The sequence below is a fragment of the Carica papaya genome, chromosome 4, assembly GCF_054855325.1.
Source record: "Carica papaya isolate Zhongbai chromosome 4, ASM5485532v1, whole genome shotgun sequence".
Classification (NCBI taxonomy): Eukaryota; Viridiplantae; Streptophyta; class Magnoliopsida; order Brassicales; family Caricaceae; genus Carica; species Carica papaya.
In genome coordinates, this window is record NC_142312.1 from 21,052,041 (window position 1) to 21,077,111 (window position 25,071).

The 25,071-nt window shown below is 34.5% G+C and overlaps 1 protein-coding gene across 2 annotated transcripts in view; it reads left to right on the top strand.

The window, feature by feature from the left end:
* The window catches only part of GC5 (golgin Putative 5), a 32,753-nt gene extending 8,417 nt beyond the window's left edge, over positions 1–24,336 (top strand). For both annotated transcript variants that reach the window (XM_088218116.1, XM_088218115.1), the window contains 17 exons: positions 3,983–4,054; positions 4,456–4,530; positions 7,035–7,149; positions 12,024–12,085; positions 12,192–12,239; positions 16,114–16,398; positions 16,490–16,549; positions 16,653–16,736; positions 16,863–16,928; positions 17,015–17,113; positions 17,198–17,416; positions 17,940–18,054; positions 18,147–18,373; positions 18,501–18,560; positions 22,773–22,886; positions 23,798–23,872; positions 23,972–24,336. In XM_088218116.1, coding sequence (XP_088074242.1) covers positions 3,983–4,054; positions 4,456–4,530; positions 7,035–7,149; positions 12,024–12,085; positions 12,192–12,239; positions 16,114–16,398; positions 16,490–16,549; positions 16,653–16,736; positions 16,863–16,928; positions 17,015–17,113; positions 17,198–17,416; positions 17,940–18,054; positions 18,147–18,373; positions 18,501–18,560; positions 22,773–22,886; positions 23,798–23,872; positions 23,972–24,007 — 1,812 coding nt within the window. In that variant the 3' untranslated portion in view covers positions 24,008–24,336. The remainder of the gene's footprint in view (positions 1–3,982; positions 4,055–4,455; positions 4,531–7,034; positions 7,150–12,023; positions 12,086–12,191; positions 12,240–16,113; positions 16,399–16,489; positions 16,550–16,652; positions 16,737–16,862; positions 16,929–17,014; positions 17,114–17,197; positions 17,417–17,939; positions 18,055–18,146; positions 18,374–18,500; positions 18,561–22,772; positions 22,887–23,797; positions 23,873–23,971) is intronic.
* The last annotated feature ends 735 nt before the right edge of the window (positions 24,337–25,071 follow it).

The following is a 25,071-nucleotide window of genomic DNA, read 5'->3' on the forward strand; positions in this document are numbered from 1 at the left end:
TGAGACTCCTTTACATGCTGTATTCTGCATATTACGATATCTGAAGTCTGCACTACGAAAAGGTCTGCTCTTTTATAAATATGGTCACCTTAAAATAGAAGTATTTACAGATACTGATTGGATTGGGTCCCTATACGATAAAAGATTAACTACAAATTACTGCACACTTGTAAGAGACAACTTAGTCACATGGAAAAGTAAGAAATAAAGTGTGGTCGCTCGCTCCAGTACGGAGACAAAATATAGAGTAATAACCCAAGAAGTATGTGAATTAATATGGTTGCAAAAGCTAATGAGAGAGTTAAATCTGCTTAAAGACGAGAAACTATCTCTGTTTTATGATAATAAAGCAGCAATTAACATTGTTCATAATCTAGTTCAACATGATAGAACAATATACATTGAGATTGATCGACACTTCATAAAAAAGAAGGTGGTTGGTGACCCTCTATGCTTATATCATGTATTTTCTGACGACTAGGTGGCTGACATTTTCATTAAAGGGTTATACAACAAATCTTTTCAAAACCTGATTTGCAAGTTGAGCATGTGTGATATCTTTGCGCCAACTTGAGGGGGAGTGTAGATAAGGATTTCATACTAAGGAGAATATTATATTAGTTAGAATTCTAATAGTATAATTATAGCCTATAATTAGAGTTCAACTAGAATAAGAATAACCACTCTTTATATATCTTTTAAATGTAAACACAGAAAATAAGAAATAAAATTAGAAGTTTATTTTCTCCAAAAACTTCAGTATGAAGCTTTACTGGAGTTACTTGCCTTACAACAGGTCAACACTAACAAGGATCAAGTCATTTGGAGTTTGAAACAGAATGGGGACTTCACTTTTGTGAGTGATGTCCCTGGAAGGGTTCACAATTTCGCGGTTCATTAGATGGAAATTGAAGGCGCTCCTAGAATCGCCTTTTTTGCATAAGAGGCTAGTCGGGAGTGCATTTTTTACTATTGATAAGTTGATGACTAAAGGTCAAATTATGGTTAACAGGTGTTATTTATGCAAGAAAGCTACGGAATCTTGTAATTATATCTTTTTATGGTGTCCTATACCTTATGAATTGTGGATCATGATATATGGTTTTTTGGGTGTTAATTGGGTGATGGTGGGTTATGTTAAAGATGAGATTTGAGCGTGGGAAGGGGATATGTAAGGGAAGAGCGTTTGTAAAGTTGATTCCATTGACTATTTTTTGAGTTTTATGGAAGGAAATGAATTGTAGAGATTTTGAGAGTAAAGAGGTTGAAACATAGGATTAGAGATAGATGTAATCATCATTTTATGTCTATCTTGTTGAGTCATAACATTATTGGGGATGTTATTGATAATCTAACAAAATTGTAAATATTGTGATGGGTGGTACCTCCTTGGTACCTTGTTTATATATACTTCATATTTTTTATTTTATAAAAAAAATAGGTCTTGAGTGGTGTTTGTCGATTGGAACTTAGATGTAGTTTTCTTTTTAAAATCCAAGGTGGAAGAGTTGTATAAAAGATTGGTCCATCGTGTTTGTAAGGCTAGGGATGTGGTGCAAAGAGAAATACTAGTGGTACGAGCTTCGATGGAATTGTTGTTTTGTGGAAAGCGAAGAAGTTCAATGTTGTAGATTAGTGTAGGAATGACATTACAACTTGTATTTTGAAGTGTAGGCATTTGGTTGGTGCCCGGTGTTACTCGGAGTTAATGAAAAGGGGCAATCCAGGGAAAAGGAGACTTTGTTAATTGATTTTGTGGCGATTCATAATAGATGGGACATCCTTCCAATGATTGTGGGAAATTTCAACATGGTTATTTTCGCCCACGAGCATTTAGGGTAGGCTCCCTCTTGAGTTTGTTATGATGAATTCAGGGATACTTTGGATAGGCTCAACCTTCCACCTCCATTTGTTTGGCAGGAGATGGATTGAGTCGAACTCTAGGGAGAGCTAAACTTTTTAGAATTAATGGCTTTCTTGTTTTTGCTTGCTTTGACTTCTAGGTTCTAGGTATGATGTAGGAATTGTTGCCATGTAAAATTATTTCTCTCTTTGTTTGGAGTGTGGTGAGATAAAATGAGAGCTTTGTCTATTTATATTTGAAAACAAGTGGCTTGAGGTTCTTGGTTTTCTGGATTGTGTCAAAGAGTGGTGGGAGGATGCACAGGTGGGAGGGTTTGCCATTTTCGTAGCTGCTAATGAGCTGATGGATGTTAAATCGAAGATCAAATGATGAAAAACATCTAAGTTTAGGAATGTGGAGGCAAGGAGGGATGACCTTTTCCTGTTTTGAAGCAGTTTGATAGATTGGAAGGGGAAATACCAGTACTTGCTGCAGAGAAGGATTGTCAGGGTATTCAGACTGGCTCATTTTATAAGCACAGGTGGGCTTGACATTTAGATCTATTGTTTATTTTAACAAAGTTCTTCTTGGGAAGTGATTTTGGAGATTCATGCATGATAAAATAGCCTGTCATTAAAGGTGATGAAGACCAAATTTGGGTTGAAGGTGAGGGGATGAAGGTCTAGGAAGTCTATCGCTCATCATGGTTTGGGTTTTTGGAAGAAGATTAACTCTGAGTCGAAAGAATTTCATGGGTGTTTAGATGGAGAGTCTGTTCTAGGCAAGGGGTTAGGTTTTGGCTCACTTATTAGAGTGAAGGAGAGCCTCTTCACCAATGTTTGTCTTTGCTGTTCCTCTTTGGCTAGAGGAAAGTAGGCCAAAGTAGTTGGAACTCTCTCTTATTTAGTCGATGATGTAGTGAAAAACCTTAATTACTGGAAAGTGGATGAATAGGTTAGTCTTATTCAGCATCTCACTCATTGTCACTATCATTCTGAGGGTATTGATCATCTTATCTGGAAGCTGGACCATATTGGTACTAACTCAATAAAATAATGCTATAGACATCTACTCAATCTTGCTCCTAAACATTGCAGTTTTTCATAGCAGTTTATTTGGAAGCTTAATGCCTCTTTCAAAGTCAATTTCCTTGCTTGGAAAGTGGTGAAGGGGAGAATCCTCATTATGGACCTCAGGAAGAGGAGAAGAAGTGGTAAATTGATGTTACTCATGCAAGAGGGCGGCTGAAACCTCGAATCATCTCCTGTTGTTGGTGTATGACTTAAGCTTCCTTACGGTGATTTAGGCTGGGTGGCATTGGTAGATAATGAATCTAGGCTCGACCTGATGCATCCAAGGTGATAAGGGAGGGAAGAAGGTTCTATCTCCTATATCTCTTACCTTCTTGGTTATTTGTAGGAGAGGAATGGAAGGGCTGTTGATGACATTGTATTTGCCTTTTAGACAAGTGAGAGATTTATGGTTTCAGACCCTTTATATTTTGTTAAAGGCTCATGCTCTTATTTTCATTGAGGATTTTGGACCTAATTACTATTTTTACTGATTTGGAAGCTTTCTGTATTTTGCTTGCACCCCTTGGTGTGCTGTTAATGTACTTCTCTTTTTCTTTTTAAAAAAGTATCAAAATTACACCCTTTATTCGTGAAATTGTAAGCGGAACGTTTGAAGATAGAATAGAAGGTTCATCAACTAAATCATCTCAGTTTTTCCCTCTACTTTTCCTCCCAATTTGGAGGAACGAAGAAAATGAAACTTTAAGGAGGGAGATGCATACTATCCGTTCCTTCGGTTTACAATTTTATTTGTAGTGGCAAGCATGCCTAGTTTCTGTTCCTTTTGTGTTCCTTTCATATTGCTCTATTAATTCAAATAGTGTAAATTTAAGGGCATAGAAGGACAGCATTACTGCCATCTCCTAGAGGAGTGTTTGTTTACCTTTTATTTTAACTTTTAAATTTAAGTAACTCCAATCCATGACCAGCATCTTATATCTGCTAGATTGTCTTGACTTTGTTGTTTAGGACTTTATGATTCTTTTTGCTGTTCATGTCATATTGCCCATGCTTTTTGATCTTTATGGTTCTTGAAGCTCCAATTATTATGCTATCTTCTTGTCAGGCAAAAGCTGATGAGATAGCAAAATTGATGAATGAGAATGAGCAGCTAAAAGTTGCAATTGAGGGTTTAAAGGTATGTAATACCAAAACATACATTGCCATGATTACTTATGGTGGATAAATTATTATTTTTTTGAGATAATTATGGGGATAAATTATTCTCTCTTTCTAATAGTATGTCTTCTTTTATTACGAAAAAAGATGCTTCATAATTTATTATAATAATTCTAAATCGTGAAGTCATCACTCTGTTGTTTTTGCAGGCAGTTCATTGTTGCCCTTTGTTATTTATGATGTTTGTAAAAATGCATAAATATTTCATAGTGTAATTTACAGATTATATAATCAAGTTTATTAGATGTTATTCGTTCTATGTTACAGTGATCCTCCTTCCTTCCCTAACCGCTAGTTTCTACATGCTTTTTTTCGAGAGACTCTTGTTCATACATGCTAATAGCTGTAAATCCTAAACAGAGAAAATCCAATGAGGTTGAAATTGAGGCCTTGCGAGAGGAATATCATCAAAGAGTTGCAACTCTTGAGAGAAAGGTATACCTTTTTTGTTCTTCCTTCTCGTTCATATTTTCTTGTATATTTATTTGCTTACTTGGATGTCAATTAGATAAAAACCTTATGGTGTACTGAAATCCATTGTAATTCTTAAGTATTTAAATGATTATTTGTTTTACAGTTTTAACCAGATTGAATTTAGTTATTATATTATTATCTTCGCAAACATATCATTCTTCTATGATTCTTTGTCATTTATGTTTTTCAAGGTTTGAGACTTTTACTCTTTCACATTCTTTCTTAGGTTCATTACCAAAGCTTGAGCCACAAAAGAGCTGTGTTAGCCGCATAGAAGTATGATTTCCACTGAGTGGTGGTGGAATTTTTTGTAGACAATTTAAGTATAGATCGTTGTGTTTGAAGTGGTAGAGCGACTTTACTCCCACGATCTACTGAGATTTAGTTCTTTGCTTCAATTTGTCCCTTATGTTTGTACTTTGTTGGCACCCCCATGGGGCCTTGTGAATTCGTTTTCTTCTCCTTTAAGAAAGAAAAACACATTTACCCAAGTTTTCATGTGATGCATGTTATGGAATATTTGTTGTCTTGATGGATGTGCCATATTTGTCCATTTGCTTTTCAAGAGGCAATTGATACTCTTTTGCTATATCCTATTTTTCTCGTCTTAGTGCATTCTATAGGCTCACTTGGAAAATGAATAAAGTGATGCATGGACCATAAATAAATTGTTCAATTAGTTAGAGTTTAGGGTTATATTTGGTTTGCAGAATTGTGGTTTAGTTTTTCACAGTCCTGTTATGTAGGAGTCTCGTTAATGTTATTTTAGTGGGGAGCTGGTTTACTTTTATAATTAGGGGTCTTTTGGGATTATCTATTTTAATTTCCTGTTCTTAATAGGACTAGAATTTGTAGGGCTTATAAATAACATTGCAAAGTGGTATATGGTAGAAGGTGATCCAGGCAACGCTTAGCATGAATGAGACAGGGTGGAGGCTTAAACCTTTTAGGGGCCGGTACAATACAGGCATGTGCAGGAGGATTAGCACTTCTTGGGAGGATATTGGAGATTGCATTAGTCTCAAGGTGGGATGATGTTTGAGAGTTAGATTCCGGGATGATGTGTGGTAAGGTAATTCCTCTTTGATGCTACAAATTTTTCTAGATATTCTGTCCTTGGCTAGAAGAAAAGAGGCCATTATGTGTAATTGCTACTCGGTTAGTGCAAAGTAGGTCATTTTGGGTGTTAATCTTTTAAGAAACCTGGATGACTATGAAGAGGGGAACATGAGGTTGCTTGTGTTTCTTGTTCACGCAGATTGATGCCACAAGGAGGATGAAATGGTTTGGAACCTTAATTCTAAGGCTTACTGGTCGGTAAAGTCCCTTTATCACCACATTGTTGAATCTTATTTGATTCTCTATTATTTCTTGGAAGTAGATTTTGATGAAGAAAGCCCCAGCTTATGTTGCCTTTTTTACGTGGAAGGCTGCAAAGGGAAGAATCCTTCTAGATAACCACATCAAAAGGGGGAAGATTCTTGAATTGGTGTATTTTGTGGTAAAGAGCAGCTGAATCCCCAAATAATATTCTGTTGGTGTGCTCTTTCACATACATCCATGGTGTATGGTTTGACTTATTCAAAGTACAATAGCCACTTGGCTGTTGATACTCAGGTTGATTGCTTTTCTAAGAAGCCTAAGAAAGTGGTGAACTTGTGCTTGATATGAAGAAGGAAAGTCTTGATAAGTGCATTCCTGTACAGGTTTTCTTATCAAGTAATTAGGAAAATGTCAATCTTGGGGGTTGTCACTCATCTTCTGCTAGTACTGGAGATATTTGATTGCAAACTCTTTCTTCTTTTTGTGGTTGAAATTGTGCTTAACGGAAATCTTGAGAAGCGAATTCCTGTCCAAGTTCTCTTATCAAGTGATTGGGAAAACCTCATATTGAGGGTTATCACTCATCTTTTCCTAGGATTAGATATATTTGGTTACAAACTCATTTTCCCTCATCTGAGGCAGTTAAGGGACCTTTTGATATTATGGTTAAGGGTCATTATCTCCATTTGAGGATGACTAAGGGGATGCTGGTATTTTGGTTAACTTTTAACTGCATTATTTTCTATCTGTAGAGTTGGGCCTTGTTTACAATACACATTTTTCTTTTCTTCTTATGAAAAATAAGTAATAAGTAGACGGGTGTGAACGATGGCCCTACAGAGGTTGAATTATGAAGTAGGGAAGTTGGTTTCAGTTGGTATTAGTGCCTTTAAAAGAGCTTCCTAAAAGAATGTGAATTTACAATTTGTGGAATTTCTTTTTTGTTGTATAGGGAGATTGAACTCCTATTCACTGGCTTATTAAGGAGCATTTGTGCCCCTTGAGCCATTGGACTCTGACAAAGTAGATTGTCTTTGGTTATTATGAATGGGCATTTGTTTTCCCCCCTTTCCCCTTTTTGGCTCTACATCATTTGATCCATTGCCAGTAAAGTTTTAATTACTTAGTACATATGATTACAGGTCTATGCTCTTACTAAGGAAAGAGATACGCTCCGGAGAGAGCAGAGTAAAAAAAGTGATGCTGCTGCCCTATTGAAAGAAAAAGATGAAATAATTAATCAAGTTATGGCTGAAGGTGAAGTTTTGAGGACTTGTCCATTGATCTATTATATCGTGTCTTATTAAAACTTACGTCAACTTTTAACTTTTGAGCTAATGACTTCATATCATCTCAGGAAAATGGTAAGGGTATCCTCTCAGCTTCGTGTTTCCATTTTTTCTTGAAAAGAAAAATGCATTACTCATATATGTTGGCTCAATTTCCTTGTTTGGCTTTGGTATTCTCTGGTTGCTTATATTGCAACGTCAGGCCTTTAGTGCCTGCTCTGTTGTTACCATTGGACATTAAGTAACTCATGGAAAACTATGACGTGATGATATTTTACTAGTCAGCCTAAATGATGCGATGTTGCTCAGTTGGACATTAAATAACTTCTAGAGTTCTTATGGACAACTATGGTCTTCTGCAACCAGAAAATTGAGAAACTCTCAATGTATTTTATTGAATAACTGAATTTTATCTCAAAAGTGGGAATTATGAGATACTATTGTGCTTATTCTTCCAAAATAAGATTAAACTAAGAGATATGGATACTAGTAGGACAGGAAATAATACTACTAATTCAAATAAAATACCTAAATACTAATAAAAATTATACCTCCTAAAGTTACTAAAACTATGATAATAGCTTCTTAACTAGTATAATAGTTTTACATCTAATAGAAATATGATTAATCTATTTAAGCAATCTATAGCTAGATTATTGTAGGTCATATGAGCTATTATTCAGTTTAAGAAGGATGAAGTTACTTTTTCTTTTATTAATAAAAATGGGTAGACATCCAATTTATCACCTAGATTGTTGTAGGTCTGCGAAATTTTGTTTTCATTGCTGATCATGTGTGATAAAAAAGAAAGAACATATAGCATTATCTTTTTTTTTTAAAATAAATCAGTCAGTTGATGGATTGAGTTGGAAGTTCGTTATACGGGTATACATTTGGTGCCCTGGCTATGAGGGGAGGATGACTCCCTCCCTAGCCTTTGGTGGCTAAAGTACTCTTTAGTTTTTGAAAAGTTGGAAGTTTGAGTCACGTGTTTGGACTATGAGGGAAGGATGGGAGAGTGAATTCAGAGTTATGCAGACTCCTCCAATTATTTGGGTCAGATGATACTATAATGACCTTAACCTTGCAGAATGTGTTAATTCAAGTGTTCAAGAAGATGAAACCTGCTGGGATTGTTCTAAATCCAGAATTTTGTTGTCAGGAATCTAGGGCTTTATTCATATATGATTTTAGGATAACCAAAACACAAAAAAAAAATAGTTTTTAGAAAACACTAAGATGAACGTTTTAGAATTTTCTAATTCCAATCATTTTTCCCATTGTTCTCTTTATTTTTAACTAATTTGTATAATTATGGAGGAAATGCATATAAATTTTGGAAGATGACAACTAGAAAATTTTTTCATGTACGAAATGATGCTTAGACCTCAATTTGATACATGAAGACATTGTCTAATTTTCAGTTTCTAGATTTCTTATGTGTTTATAAATATAGTTATTCATGAAACATACATGATACGGTGTGGTTGGAAGGTAATGAGTAAAAATTCTAAAAAAATATATAAAAAAGTAAGAATAAGAGAAAATAACATTTCTAACAAAAAATATTTTTCATCATTCGGGCTTCATCCTCATTCTCTAACATAGTTCTCTAAATATTTTTTTCTTGTGAAATAAAAAATGTGGTATGATTCACTAATTTACAAGCACCAAGGGGGTGCCAACACATATGCTAAAAAGTATTTATATGTCAATCAGTATATCAATTAGGTCTCCAAAATTCTCCATTGTATAATGACGAAGATTCATAACCAAAAAGGCAGGGTCTAGACCCATCTATTTCTAACTTTATCAAAATCATCTACCACTCCGTCAAAAAATCTCATGTTTTTCTATTTTCACACCACCCAAAAAATAGTAAGGGGAATGAGATTCACATGTTTCTTTCCTCCACTAATACCTCTCTAGGTTTAAATGTCTTCCCTTACCGAACTAGTCATCACCCAATTGATCCTCATTTATTTGTAAGTCATGGTGCATAACTTATATACAAGCAGGCGCCAAAGAAGGATGTGATTCCAATATTCTGCCTCCCTCTTGCATAGAAAACAACTGTTCACCAAAATCTTTTTCCCTCCTTTTAAGTCTAGCATCCTGCCAAAAGTTAATTCTATCCCTAGTGCCAACCCTCCACTTGAAGCAATTCTGGAATTTAATTTTTCCCTTGTAAATTTTTTCATACATCCCCTTCCAATGCAGTCTAGTCAATATTCTGGAGTACCACCCTCTATCCACATTACTGAACTTTGTCACTATCACCCTCCATCATAGGATACCGTTTTCTTTCATGAATCTCCATAGTTACTTACCTTGTAAGGTTAGATTCATAACCACTAAAGATCAATCCCAAACCTCCCTGAGATACTAACTTTTTTTTTTTATCTCATCTTCCGCCACCAAGTGATATTTTTTTCATATCCTCAAGAGTTGTCTCAACAAAATCTACACCGAATTGATTCCAGCGTCTTGGCAATACTCACTGAGATTGTCAAAAGGAACATGTAATAAATGAGAAGGTTAACCAACATACTTTTAATGAGTGTGAGTCTTCCCCCTCTTGAAGGAGGTTTCTCTTCCATCCTGCAAACATCCTCTTAGATCTGGCCACCACAGGTCCCCACACCCTCTCATCTTTATATTTGGCCCCAAAAGGTTACCCTAAGTACTTAATCGGCAACTCCACACTTCTACACCCCATGACTCTTGCCAAATGTAGGAGTATTTCTTCCATCATCCATTCTCACCAACTCAGACTTGGTTAAGTTGATATTGAGATCAGAAACCACTTAGAAACTTAGTAAAATACATCTTAAAGTTAAGCATTGCCCTCTCATTTGGTTCACAAAACATTAAAGTGTACTTAGCATAAAGTAAGTGGGTTACCTCCTTCATATGCTCACCCTCATCCTCCTTTATACCTTAAGACAGCTCCAATTCTCTGGCTCTTACCAAAATTTTCTTCAAGACTTTCATGACAATAATAAAAAATAACAGAGATAATGGATCACTTTGTTTAAGACATTTGGAGACTTTGAAAAAAAAAGATGGACCCCATTCACATGATCACAAAAACAATTGTAGTGATACAAGAGTTAATCTACCTAAACAATTTGTCCGCGGGATCCAATCTCCTCCAGCATTGGAAGTCCCAATTTACATGATTATAGACTTTCTTCATATACCACTTGCATAGGACACCTTCTCTATTCCTGAAGAACACCTTCTCTATTCTTGAATAATAGTTAATCCACGACCTTATTACTCATAATAACCGCATCCAAAATTTGTTTTCCTTCCATAAAAGCATGTGGGCACTCGTCCAATGCTTTATCCGTCACCTTAGCTATTTTTGTAGTTAAAACTTTCGCAATGAGCTTATAGATGCTCTTAACTAAGCTGATAGGTTTGAAACTCTTAATAATTGCTTTATTTCAAAAAAAGGTTTGAAGTGTTTAATATTTGTTGCCCCCTCCACCTTAAAAATGAGTACCAAAGAAGAGGAATTTAAGGATTTGAGAGAGAATTCAAATCCACGTAATTCCTTAAAAATCTCAAGAATATCCTCCTTTATTACATGCCAAAATTTTGTAGCAAACCCATGTTGAAACCACTGGGACTTGGGGCTTTATTCCTTCTATAGTGCATGAGTTGCTCAAGGATCCCCTCCTCAGTGAACTCTCTTTCAAGTGATTCTTGACCCAGCTCATTCAAAGACATGAAGTTGAAACCATCCAACTTGGGCCTCCAACTAAACTCCCTGCAATAGAATCTATAGAAGAATTCTAGGACCCCTTGCCTCAACTACTCATTACTCTTCACTATCTAGTCGTCTATCTCGATCTCCTCCACATAGTTAATCCTCCTATGATGATTTGCCTTGTATGGGAGACTTTTGTATTTCTACCTCCTCCTTTATCCACCTATCTCTCGAATTTTATCTCTGCGATATTTTAACATTGTTCAGGACATTGTTCTCTAAATAATTTTTTCCTGTTTAACCACTTTACACATTTTTATAAACGAGTATAAATTAAGTTAGAAAATGAAAATTTCAAAATATTTTGTCTACGAAATGAAGTCTAGATGCATTTCCAGCTCCTGTATTACAGAGTTTGTGCAAATCATTAAGTCAAATAAGTTGAGCTTTTGGAGGTTGGAGTACTCTAGAGTCACAAGGTACTTTACAGATATAAGGAAAAGGATATGTCGAGGATTCTTCAGAAAGAAAGAAAATAGGAGAGGAAAGAGAAAATAAGAGAGAATTTGTAGCAAGTTAAAGTGATGTAGAACGAGAAGCGGTTAAACCAATTTGTCAGATAGTTTAAAATGAGGAAATTTAGGTGAAAATAGAAGCATAAAGATAGGGTAGAGGAAATTGAGGATCAATGTGAACAAATATTGGGAGAAATAGAATGAATAAAATAGATTAGATTAAAGAAAAAAATAAATAAGAAGGAAAGAAACCCTAGCAAAGGAAGTCTTAATTCATTTTAATCTATTCTTCTTTTTTTTTAAATATTCTTTCTCATGTCATCACATTAGTGATGAGATCAAATTAAGGGTGATATTTCAAGAATTTTCAGCAATCCTATTAGAAAAACTTTGAAATTATTAGTAAGATAAATGATGTTCTTAGACCATTAGGAAGATGTTATATCATTGTCGTTAAGATCAAAGCATATTTTGTAATTTTCCCTCTTTATTTCAATTGAACCTTTCTAATCACATATAAAGGAAATTGGTTATCGATGGATTTAGCAGAGCAATTAGGCCATTTTGGCAATGATTTCGATGCCTAAACATATTTATATCTAATTTCAGGTGAAGAGCTTTCGAAGAAGCAAGCTGCTCAAGAATCTCAAATTCGGAAGTTAAGGGCTCAGGTAAACCAGCATGCTTACTCGTTTTATTGCCTGTTAGCCAATCCTATTGCTTCTGCCTTTCCCAATTACTACTCTTATTTTTCCCCGCTCCTACCATGTCAACTAGATCAGAGAGCTGGAAGAAGAAAAGAAAGGCTTGATTACGAAGCTTCAGGTAATTGAATTCTCTAAATGTTTTCGTAGGTTGTATCCAAGATTATTTAATTTACGTAATAATAATGTATTATAACCTTTGGTATTTCCTAGATTGCATTGGAAATGATTTAATTTAATTAATATTAATGCATCATCACTGTTGGTATTTCCTGGTTACATGAATCAACATATAGATGGATGCATACATCTTAATATATATTTAGGTGCATGTAAGATTAGAAGGTGATTTACTCATTTCCAGAAAAAAAAAAGCATTACAAGGTGATTTACATGTATGTACGATGGACAGATCATGTAAATGTCATACACATGCATTATTGGTTGTCATATTCATACTAATGTATTTGATTATCAGCCTCACCTCTGTATCTATGGCTAATTAACAATGAAACACTGTGGAGAAAAACAACTTAAGGAATTTAAAAACACTAATTTTGGACGTATAGTGTTGAGAGTGAAAAGAGCTTTAGTTCCTTTTAGTATTGGTAAACTGTAAGAGAACAAGATGAAACCAAGCTGGAAATAGAATTACTAAATCCCTTCCATGGTGGGACGCTCCAACTATCTTCAAGAAGTGACATCGTGCCTCTTAGCTGGTTTGGATATTGTTTTCATTCTGGTTTTTAACAAATTTAAGATGTCTACTCTTACAGTTGCTCTTGTTTCTCGTGGCTTGGTGGCTCTAGAATTTATTCACTCATGGTCAAAACGTTGATGCTTGGCACGAAAGTTTTGAAGCAAACTATTTTGTTTGTAATCCTTGCCCAGGAATCAAAAGGTCCTGGTGCAATGATAACAAAATTAATGAAGCTACTGCCTCTATATAGAAATAGAATAATGACGGGTATCTTTGTCATCACACGGGTGCAAAATCCTTGGCTGTAAATTTTGAAAGGAAGTTAAGGCTAGATTAATTGATTTAGAAATTAAATTTAAATACAAAAGACTATGGCCAACAATTGGGATACCAGTACTTTGATATTTATGCTTCAATTGCAAAGATTCCTTCTAGTAGACTCATAATTTCTCTGGTAACATTGCCTAATCTCTTCATCCATCAAGTGGAGTTTCATACACTTTTCATAATGGTGATATTGATAAAGAAATATATATGCAATGGGCAGAAGGTTTATTTCTGCAGTAAATTATTGCAAGTTCTGCAAACTCATCAAATTGCATTATGTTTTGAAGCAATCACCGAAGCACTTCAGAAATTCAGAAATATCTTACTATATGATGGATGTGAGGCACATGATGTTGACGCTTGTGATTATATGGCTGAGGATAGGATTATTCTCCTAATAAGTCTATAAGACCATTTTCGTTGTGTGTGTGATGAGACACACTTGATAGACTTGTCTAAGTGTTGGAGTTAGTCAGTTCATAACGAGATTTGACATGTCCATAGTGCACATAGTAATTTGTAGATTATGACTAGGTTCTTACTAGCTGTAAAAGCACAAAATAAAGGAAGAATCTGTTTGTGCTACTCTGGGTTTTCAAAATGAATTAAAGTTCAAATGATTTCCACTTAAGACGAGTTGTGGTTTTTAAGTTCAAGCTTATCCTCTTAGTTTGTTTTTGACTCTTAAGCAATTTTGTGTTTGCACTATGTAAAGGTTCTAATCCAGAAATACCTCTATTTATGCATATTTCTTCTTAAAAATTTATGCACATTTCTTCCTAGATGCCCAATAAACTTATGTGCTTTCTAGTTTGAGTAACAATAATGCATCAACTTTTAGTGTTTTGTAGATACATGAACAACATATATGCTTTTATACCTGTTAACATCAGTTAGGCACCGGTATCATTAAAAGTAAAAAACATACATGTATATATTATAAAAAGGTCACATACATCTGTCATTAATTCTTTGTATATATATCATGGAAAGGTCACATACATTCATCATTAATTGTCATTCTCATCTTCACGTTTTTGATTACCAACCTGATGTAGGACAAAAAGAGTTTAAAGATAAAACTTAGAGAAATTCAATTAAGAACAAAAATTTGGAGATATCGGATTTCAATAATCAAAGCAATATCTCAATATTTGAATAGTTATTATGAATAGTCTACCTAATAACTAAACTAGAGTACCTTATTTATGACACCAAATAGATCTAAAAAGTAGGAAATCTACAAAGTTTAGTAAATAAGAAAATAAATTAAATAAAAAGAACTAGGGGAATAGGAAATCTAGGAAATAGGAAAGTAAATGTTCCTATTTTTTTTTATTGTAAAACTTTCCAAAACTTAGAAAAGGAAATTAAATCTTCCTATTCCTTTTAGTTAACTTTCCAAGACGTTTATGTTCCTTTATTAAATTTGCTTTATATTTCTCATTATTGGAATATGTCCATTTTAGGAGCTTCCTGTTCCGCATTAAAACCTCACTATATAAAAGGGGAAAATTTAGCAGTGAAATTATATGAAAAACACAGTTACTTAAGAACTTTAAACAACCTGTAAATTGAGGCATCAAGCATTGAGATTGAGAAGCACTTAGTTCTTACCGGTTAGTGCAAAACTGTTAGGAAATGAGATAAAACCAAGCTGAGTGCCGAGATAGAGTTTCTAAATTCCATGTGGGAGACTTCGGCTATCTTCAAGAAACAATATTGTGTCTCTTAGCCAGTCTCAATGTAATTTTCATTCTAATTTTCTAACAGACTCTGATTTTGCTTTATATTGATAGAAGTTTGTTCTTCTTTGAAACTATAAGTTGCTTATTATATGATACTTCATTATAGAAAAATGGTAATATTTCTCGTTCCTTGTTCTACTTTTGGTTTCTGTTGGCTGATAACTTTCTGCATATGATAATGGTAGTTATATATAAAAATTACATTGGTGGCATAAATGATCAGTTCCATGCATCTTTTGACGTAGGATGAGTTAATGATAATCTGCCTATTTGGGATTTGGGTTAAACATAGATATTGCACTTAAAATTTCACCAATATCACATGTAAAAAATTTGGTTTCTGTTGGCTGATAAGTAGCTGTATATGATAGTAGTAGTTACATACAGGAAGTACATTGTTGGCATAAATGATCCTCTCCATGTCGCTTTTGACATAGGATGAGTTAATGATAATCTGCCTATTTGGGAATTTGTGTTAAACAGAGATATTAACTTAGGAATCCTTCATATATCACATAAGAGTTTGGATTTCGGGCTTAACGGGTTCTTGAGTGGAAAAGTAACTAGACATCACACCTATGTTTCTTCAGCATCATACACAAGTGAGGTTTGATCTCATACATAATCTGGAATATACATCATACAATTGTAAAGCATATCACCTGTCGATTCTCTCAGTCGTTGTTGTTCTCTTAAAAAACATGAGTATCTGTGGACTAAATTTAATCCTAATCCAATTATACATTTTATTTAAAAAAAAACTTATGAACTCTGATAAAAAAATTAAAATGATTTAAACAAAAAGTAAATCCCGATACTACTAGAATAAAAATTGCTATAAATAAAAACATTAAATCAAAGTCTTAAGATAATTTGTGATGTCAGCTTTAGTTTGATGTTCTTTGTCAATTGGATTAACATTTTGGCAAAACATTTCAGATAATTTATTATTGTTATTTTGTTTTTTAGTAGCTTTTGGGTAATTGATATCAAGATCAACAGAGTTCTGGACGAGAAACTTCTTTTTTTCTTTTCCTTCTTGATCTTTGTACAGTTTCTTGATTGCTGCATGTATTCTAGCAGTCTTTTGAGCTGCTTAAACGAGCTCTTTCTTACATCTGCTAGAAGTGTATTGTTTACAGTTCTTGTTTTTCTGGTTGATTATGGTCCAGATCCTCTGTTTTATTATTACTTTTTTGACCTTGCTTTGTCAATTCCAGGTGGAAGAGAACAAGGTAGAGAGTATCAAGAAGGATAAGGCGGCTACAGAGAAGTTGCTGCAAGAAACCGTAGAAAAGCACCAAGCAGAACTTTCAGCTCAGAAAGAATACTATGCAAATGCCTTGGCTGCAGCCAAGGAGGCTGAAGCATTAGCTGAGGCACGTGCTAACAGTGAAGCCCGAACTGAACTAGAAAGTCGCCTGAGAGAAGCCGAGGAACGTGAAGCTATGCTAGTTCAGGCACTTGAGGAATTAAGGCAAACTCTAAGTAGAAAGGAGCAGCTGGTACTTGCTTATTCATGTCCATTACTTGTTTGAGTCGGCTGACCTTCAATCACTATGATTTTCTTACTTAGGTTGATTTTTCATTTTGTAGGCAGTTTTTAGAGAAGATATGCTTCACCGGGACATTGAAGATCTTCAGAAACGGTATCAAGTATGTTACAGTCCTGGTGACTCTTCTACCATGAAATATCTGTTCTCCTTATTTTTCTTTGTAAAATAGTTTTCAAATATCTTGTTTCGTGTTACTTATATAGGCAAGTGAACGTCGATGTGAAGAATTGGTTACCCAGGTTCCAGAATCTACAAGGCCTCTCCTGCGGCAAATTGAAGCTATGCAGGTAAAGTCTTTATAGTTGGCTTATTTAAAATTGTTTTTAGGATTTATGCATTTTCTTATGGTCTTTCGATCTATTTTTTTTCCCTGGATTCATGGTTTTTCTGTCATTGCTGAACTGGCAATACAGGAAACAACAGCCAGAAGGGCAGAAGCTTGGGCAGCTGTAGAGAGATCTCTTAATACTCGACTTCAGGTATTAATAACATTTCTCTTTTTTATGATAAATATACTGAAAATTTTTATATAACTACCATTTTAGCATATTGTAATTGAATGCAGGAAGCTGAGGCCAAAGCTGCAGCTGCTGAAGAAAGAGAGCGATCTGTGAATGAACGTCTGTCTCAAACATTATCTAGGATTAATGTTCTTGAAGCTCAGGTATTTCTGCTATATTTATATTCTTCTCTCAGCAGCATAATCTGATTTATCATAATATTAGCTTACATCATACCTGTGCTTCAGATTTCTTGTCTTAGAGCAGAGCAGACACAGCTAAGTAGGTCCCTTGAGAAGGAGAGACAGAGAGCAGCTGAAAATAGGCAGGACTACCTGGCAGCAAAAGAGGAGGCCGATACTCAAGAAGGTCGTGTGAACCAACTTGAAGAGGAAATTAGAGAATTGTGGCGGAAACATAAGCAAGAGTTACAGGACGCACTAGTGCACCGGGAACTCCTTCAGCAGGTCATACACTCCTTTCCCATTTAACTTGAAGTAATACTTTCCTGTATGTTGCCTAAGTATCAAAGTTGTAAAGTCCTTTTTTCTTTTCCTTTCATTTTAGTCTCCTTTCTGTGCATTTCTGCTTCTAGCAAGTTTATCATAGCTAGCTATAATATTATTTGATAATTTCAGTTGCAGATCTGCCTAGGATTTTTTAAACAGAGGCTGTATATTTTTGTGGTTCACATAAACAACACTCCAAATACATTTTCCATAAAACAGTTCTCTTACACTGTTGTTTTGCTGCATCCTTGTCTTGTTGTACCTGCTTTGACACAGTTGCACAATATCAAACTTGAACCCCTTAATTTGAAATTACTTGATGCTTGTCAATTTAGTTAACTTGTAGATTCCTTCATGAACTAGGAGGAAAACTCATAGAGTAGCATATTACATCAATTTAGGATTAACAAACTTTCTATACCATTGGAACTTGTATGCGACGTTGTATTTGACTTCAGAATTAAGCTCATTATTTTGACAGGATTTAGAAAAGGAAAAGGCTGCTCGGATAGATCTGGAAAAGACAGCCCGTGCCCATTCTACTGCTATATCAGAAAGGACATCCATATCCAGGCAAAGTTCTGCTTTCGAGAATGGTCTGTTGCTTGATGATATTACTTCATGTCCATCAATTTTTTTTTTCCTTTTTCCAATTCTTATCCTTTAGAAAGTTTATAATTTCTTTCAGGAAACATGCACTTGCCCCGAAAAGTCTCTAGTGCAACCAGCATTGGCAGCATGGAGGAGAGCTATTTTCTTCAAGCATCTTTAGAGTCATCTGACGGTTTATCGGACAGGAGAGCCACTGGTGAGGCAACCATGAATCCGTACTACATGAAGAGTATGACACCTAGTGCCTTCGAAGCTGCACTTCGCCAGAAAGAGGGAGAACTAGCATCCTATATGTCTCGTTTGGTATAAGTTATATAATTTAATAGTTGCATATTCTATTTATTATGGGTATTCAATGCTTCTAGGATTTATGCAAAATTTCATGATTGCATGTCATCGGATGACTCTTGCTGTTTTCTGCTTTTGTCAGGCATCGATGGAATCAATCCGTGATTCTCTTGCTGAGGAGCTAGTCAAAATGACTGCACAGGTTTGGATATGTTTTAATTAGTCTGAATGCTCTAATGGTAATTTAGCAGAGTGGACTTAGTTTTAGGAAAGACAAAAGAAAAAAAAGAAAAAGAATCTACAATCATAAGAATTGGCAATTCATAATAAAAAAAATTCAAGAAGCACATCAACCCCAGATTAGAGAGTTGTCTCCCCAATCACAGGTCTGTATGAAAGTCAATGACAGGTATCTGTATGTTTCATTCAGTAAATAGTCTAAATCATAATAGTTAATCACTACATGGTTTTCTAAATATTATTTTGTCTAGGATACTAATTAGGGAAGTAACTGACGTAGTATTGGATAGCATCATGGCATAACACTTAACAATGTTGCAGTATAAGATCAATACAAAGGAAGAAACATTGTAATGTTCTTTGTTTGGTGGCCAGGAACAGCATAAGTAATTAGTCATATAACATATTTATTTATTTATTTTTTAAAATTAGACCACTTACAGACTGTGTAAGAGTCTGAGGGCAGCACCTTGTCCTGGTGCTTCTCTATGGTCTGGAGACATGTTCAGGTAATGGGAACTCAAGACTAAGTGGTTTGAGTATGAGACCTTGAGTGGCGTGAGTATGGTAGAAGGTTCCTGGGAAGGAAGTAATATCTCCACTTATGAAGGTAGTTTTATTATAATGCAAACTTCTTTGACCAAGGTAAAATACTTATGTCTAACCTACACATTCCATATGTAAAGGATACAGAACGAGGACTATATTCAATAAGCACGATTCTCATCCTCACTTCCGATTAATTACAAGCAATGTCATATAGTTTATTTAGATGCTTAACAACAGGAGACAACTTAAATTGGAACATTTCTAGTATTAAAAAATACTTATAGAATAATAATATTATTTAATTTATTTAGCTTATGTAGGTTGAGTTTAAGTATTTTTAGAAATTAAGAACTTTTGATTTCATTTTTATTACTGTAATATTTTTCGTAATGGTTGTAATTAGTGTCTATATAAAAGTCATTATCTATGAACAGTAGTAGAGAATAAAGAGCGATGAATTGAAAATTATTTAGTTAGGTTTTTATTCCTGGTTTATTTCTTTGTGGTTGTTTTGTTAGTTCTTATTTTGTCTAGCCTACCTGTTTTGTCCGCTTCTTTTTGTATTTCTTCACCTTGATCCCCAACTTTCTAAACATTTCTTCTTTTCTTTTGTTTTTTAACCTTTATTCCTCTGATGTTTAAATCATTCATGGACAAGTCAGTTCTAGACCCTACCTTTCCTATATTAATCGGTATTGAAGTCTATATTTTTTCTCCACATTTTTTGTTAACTTAAACTCATTATTAGGAAAAGAACCAAAGAAGAAGAAACCTTTTTTTTCCCAAAAAGGAAAACATATTCAGAAAAGAGATTTGCACAATCAAACAAGACCAATTTCTATTGTCAGTTGTTACCCTGGCCACCACCTCCAGATGGTTTGCGCCTTTAATGTAGTCAAATTTAAATATCTTTGACTGGGCTCCTTGCCAAGTTTCAGCCCAGATTCAGAAAATGCAACGTTGCTGAAAGCTATACCACACATCTCTTGGTAGATATTTGCCTTCCAGGTCACTGCAGAGAACACCAGTTGCCAATCTTGAACTGCCATCATTGCGAGAATGTTCCACCAGAAGCCCGACCTTCACTGATTACCAGCAAATACAGCATGGACCTGATGCACACCTGATGTACGAGTGAAACTGTTCTCTTACCAGTCCACTCAGATTTGGGCATATCGATTATTCTAGACCAGTTTAGGCCCTTCCTGACCAGTTTTCACTGGTTCAAGTTCCTTGTTCTTGTGATTTTCTTTAGGTTAGTTTGGTCATATCTGTGTTCTATTCTCCCTTTTAGAGAAAATAAGATATGGAAGGTAATATCTTTGAGATGGACTCCATATTCTTTTTGATAGAAAAAATATTATTAGATGGAGAAAGAAGAATCCAACAATTGGAGGATAAGATATCCTAACAAAAGAAAAAATTGACAAAGAGAAGTCTTTAAAATGCCTATGTGCCTTGGGCAAAGAGATACCTGATGGTTCTTCTTATTCTCTCAAGCCAATTCACCCACACCCTAGCAAATAAATCTCCACCCTAGAGAGCCTTTATCTCTTTCTTCCTACAAGAAGGAAAAAATACCCTCAAGTAGAGCAAGTGAACCCCAAGAGACACTGAAAATATAAACAATTGGCACCAAAATGATGTAGGATAAGTTAGGGTTTGTTGCCTACTTAGGGACTTAGGAAGAAAAGCCTAGACATCATGGTTAGGGTTTTTTAAACTATAGCATCCTACTTATCACAGTTACTATATCTTCCAATCGATCCCTAGAAGACCATAGATCATGCACCATAAGCTATAAGTTGTAGGACACCATAATAAGAGGTGGTTACATACTCAAATAGTTAGATTAATGTGAGTTTTTTCGTGGTTGAAGTATTGTTGTGTTAAGAATAGAATATTGTCATGAACAAACTGTCCTAACAGTTTTTATTCTCTCTTGTGATCATGATATATAGTAAGTGGATATAAATAAGAAAAAGAAAGGAAAGGACAACAAAAAAGAAGAATTGGGGGAAGTTGGTGGAGTAGGATCCTAAAGAGAGTTGAGAGGAAAAAGACACGAAATGAGAGATGGAAAATTTTATTTTTTAACAAATAGTCTTTTTAAATTTAGATTACTTACTAGAAAAGTGGAAGAGGGTAGGTGTCCAAGTGAAGAATAAGATTCCGTCAAACAACATTTTCTTGATACTTAAATTTATTGATTATCCTGTTCCAAAAAATGTCGATTATCTTCTTTAAAAACTTAAAATACATTGAGTTATTTAGGAATCTTTAACCTGACTATCGAATCCTAGATCTATTCTCATAGAAAAATAACGAGAACTAACACAGCAGAATGTATTACTAAACTACTACTTGTGATCCAAATAATGAATTAGTTCCAGCTGTGTTATAAATAGTCATGTAGGAAGACACAGAAATAGAAGATCAATTCTGAAAACATGTAATTCACACAGTTAATACAAATCAGAAAACCTACTATAATGCACACGTAGAGACCAAAGAGCTTAATTTATAATTTCTCTGTCATGCATGCATAACAGAGAGACTGATAATAAAGTAGGGTTGAGTGTATAATTGTAGGTAGGTAAATAGTAAAGGGATAGATAATTGGTGGGAAAACTAATAAAGAATTTTTTCTTTTGGTGCTGTTTTGATTTTACTTGATTATGAGGAGAAAAAGACTAGGGAAAAGGCCTAATACTAATTAATCGAATAACCTAATCAACCTAAAATAGCAAGTTTCTAAGGTAGAAGACTTGTAGTGGAAGCACAAAGAAACTCGTACTCTTCACTGTAAAGTGCTCAAACAGATTTAAAGAAAATGCAAATTTGCCAAGAGGAAGACCTCAAAAATAGGAGCACATTAAATAACTTCGTGGATTATTAAAAAATATAAATGTATAAAACAACATAAACTTGTTTTTGCTAAATAGTGTGAGCTTAATGAACGGGTTTCGGAATTGCTAATTTTATTCTGATTGAGCTTGGTTAGAACCATAGGCTTGAAGAATTGAGTTGGGCCTTTAGGATTCCTGATCCCAGCCTTATCTGAGCAATGAAAATTTCTACCCCAGACCATTCCGACTTCCTAAGTTTCGAGACTTTGTGGGTTTGCAGACCATGTTGACATCTTATAACTTCTCATGATTTGCATGGCTGCATCAGATTTCTGTGACTGCTTTGGTTCAGAATTGCTCCTGGGCCTTAGGACTGTGCGAGATTCATGGAAAGTGAATAGATTTTGGGGCTACACCAGACTCTTGTGATTTCTCCTGGGTTGTGGAAGTAGCTTAGCTCTGGAAATAGAATTGGGTATTTTTGAGTAATATTGGTTTAAAGTATAATTCCTGCATAAAATTTTACCTAAGACGAAATTTTTGCTAGGTTAGAACAAAAACAACTTGTCCAGTAGCACATTATACTGAATGTTATGATGTTGACTCGTATTCTAGCAGGGTAATAGAGGAATATAAACAAATGACAAACTCTGACCTATAAACATGTTAAAGATATAGTAACTCTATATTTGTAATACGGTAGAAAAATTATGCTAGATAGCCCTGCATCAATTCGACTTCTAATCATCTTCAGGTTCTTCTCTTATTGGCTGCAGTGTGAAAAGTTACGGGCTGAGGCTACGATGCTGCCAAGCATCCGAGCAGAGCTTGAAGCACTCAGGAGGAGGCATTCTGCTGCTCTTGAGCTGATGGGTGAACGTGATGAGGAGGTACATATATTTTTATACTTTGGCTTCTCTCTCTTGAGACAAAAATTTCAGCCAGCTGTTGGGAGAGCACATGGGTTATGGTATATGTAAGATAAGCCATGTAATAAAAATATCATCTCATTGAATATGGAAACAAATTGCTATTGATATCTTGGATGACTAATTAGATTTTATATAGTGGTCAAGATTCTTGTTATAATACCGTGATGAGTTCACTTACTGCACTTAAAGTGTTGGCTGGTGATCAGTGCCTGCTAAAAATCTTTATCCATTTCTCCTATGCTTTTGTGAAAATATCAAACTGTTATTGGAATCTTGTACCACAACATAAGGCTTTATCAACCCTAGCAATCTCCTTTGCTTTTGCTTTTATTCTTTTTCTTTTTTTTAAATACTTTCCATATGATTAATAGCAATAGTGGTATGCTTTATTTTTTCATTTTTGTTTTACCAGAAGTTGTGCCTCTTTTACTTCTGACTTTGTAAAGATTTTAAATGGTTATTGGCCTCTTTTACCTTTACTTCTGACTAACATCAATAATTTTACAACCATAATTATGGTGAATGTTAATATTTTTGCTAGAAGATGTATATGCAGTTTGCAGGTTAAGTATTTCTAAAACAGTAAAACATTGCATGTGCTCAATATAAAGAAGTTAGACTTGTAAAAAAAAGGCATGGAAGAAAGGAAGTCAGGGCTTAATACCACAATGACCTTCCCACTGCAATTATTATGAACATAACTAGGACAAAGGAAGTAAAGCTTGAGTGATATGGTTGTGAGATTGAAGCTGCATTTAGTTCTAAAAATTTCCTTTTTTATTGACTGAATTCAATGTGAAAATTAGAACATACTGTATTAATGTTAGTATCTATAATGTCCTGACCTTTGGAAGTGGTTGCATGTCTAGCTGGAGGAACTCCGTGCCGATATTGTAGACTTGAAAGAAATGTACAGGGAGCAAGTAAACTTACTGGTGAACAAGGTACTCCTTTCACCCGTGTTACTTACATTGTGCTCGCATGGCTTCCATTTGGTTTACTATATTATTATTTTTTAAGATTCTCTCTTTATGCACTTACAGATACAAATCATGAGTTCATCAACGGACAACTCCTGACTGGACATTGCTAAAGAATATTCCAGTCAGATGTAACATTCTTGGTATAGTTTATATGATATTCGGTTAAATGCATTGGCATTTCAAAGAAATTTTCCTCTAATCATTTTGAGGTTTGTGTCCTGTCATCTACTTATTGTTTGAGTTTTTTGTTCTGTGCACGTCTTTGGCAGCTGAATTCAGACCTAGGCCAACTTTTGTGTATTGTAAGATAAGGAAATTGGTTGTATAGGATAAACTAGTGTCATAACTTAGTATTTCTCGTTGAAAGATTTCTAATTTTTGATTCTTATAATTCACGTAATAAAAAAGATTATTTGTTTACTTCATTTTTTACCCTGTGGTGCAATTATTGTTCCTCAAAAACAAACTATAAGAACTTAGCTTCTTGTGGTATGCATCCATCTATACAGCAACCTTTGCTTTCTGGCTCCTAAATTATTAACCTATGATAGAAATTAATGATTAGCACACTAAGTACTCCTACTATCATATTTGGTTGGCTGAATCATAATTTTATTGAAACTGTGGTTTTAGTTAGAATTGTAGCCTCTTCATAATAACATTCAAGTATCTAGTATAATATTGAAACAAATGTTACAAACATGTCATCTAGTATGGTCATATTGGACGAGAACAACATTCAAGTATGTAGGATAAGCCAATATTAATTGACATAACACTTATTGAGTGAAATAAATTCACTTTTTAGAGGTGTCTATGGTAACTTAAATTTTTGTAAAATAGAGTTATACAGTCTAAATATTTAAAATTCTTATGAATTATTTATCTGAGTCTAAATAAGTTGTAGAATTACAAAATTATAAAATGCCCCTGAAAGAAATTACCTGAAAAGGAAAAATGCACTGTGAATTCTTATTTTGAGCAATTTGTTTTGGGAGATGTCAGTTTGTGAAGTGTATTTGAAAGTGTTCGCTGTCAACATAAATGAGTATTTGAATGTGTAAGAAGAGTTGAATTTTTTATATTAGAAATTTCTTCTTTTTGTTTTTATATCAACAATTAGATGTTGTGTTGTGGTGTTCTGTAATATATTTTATCTC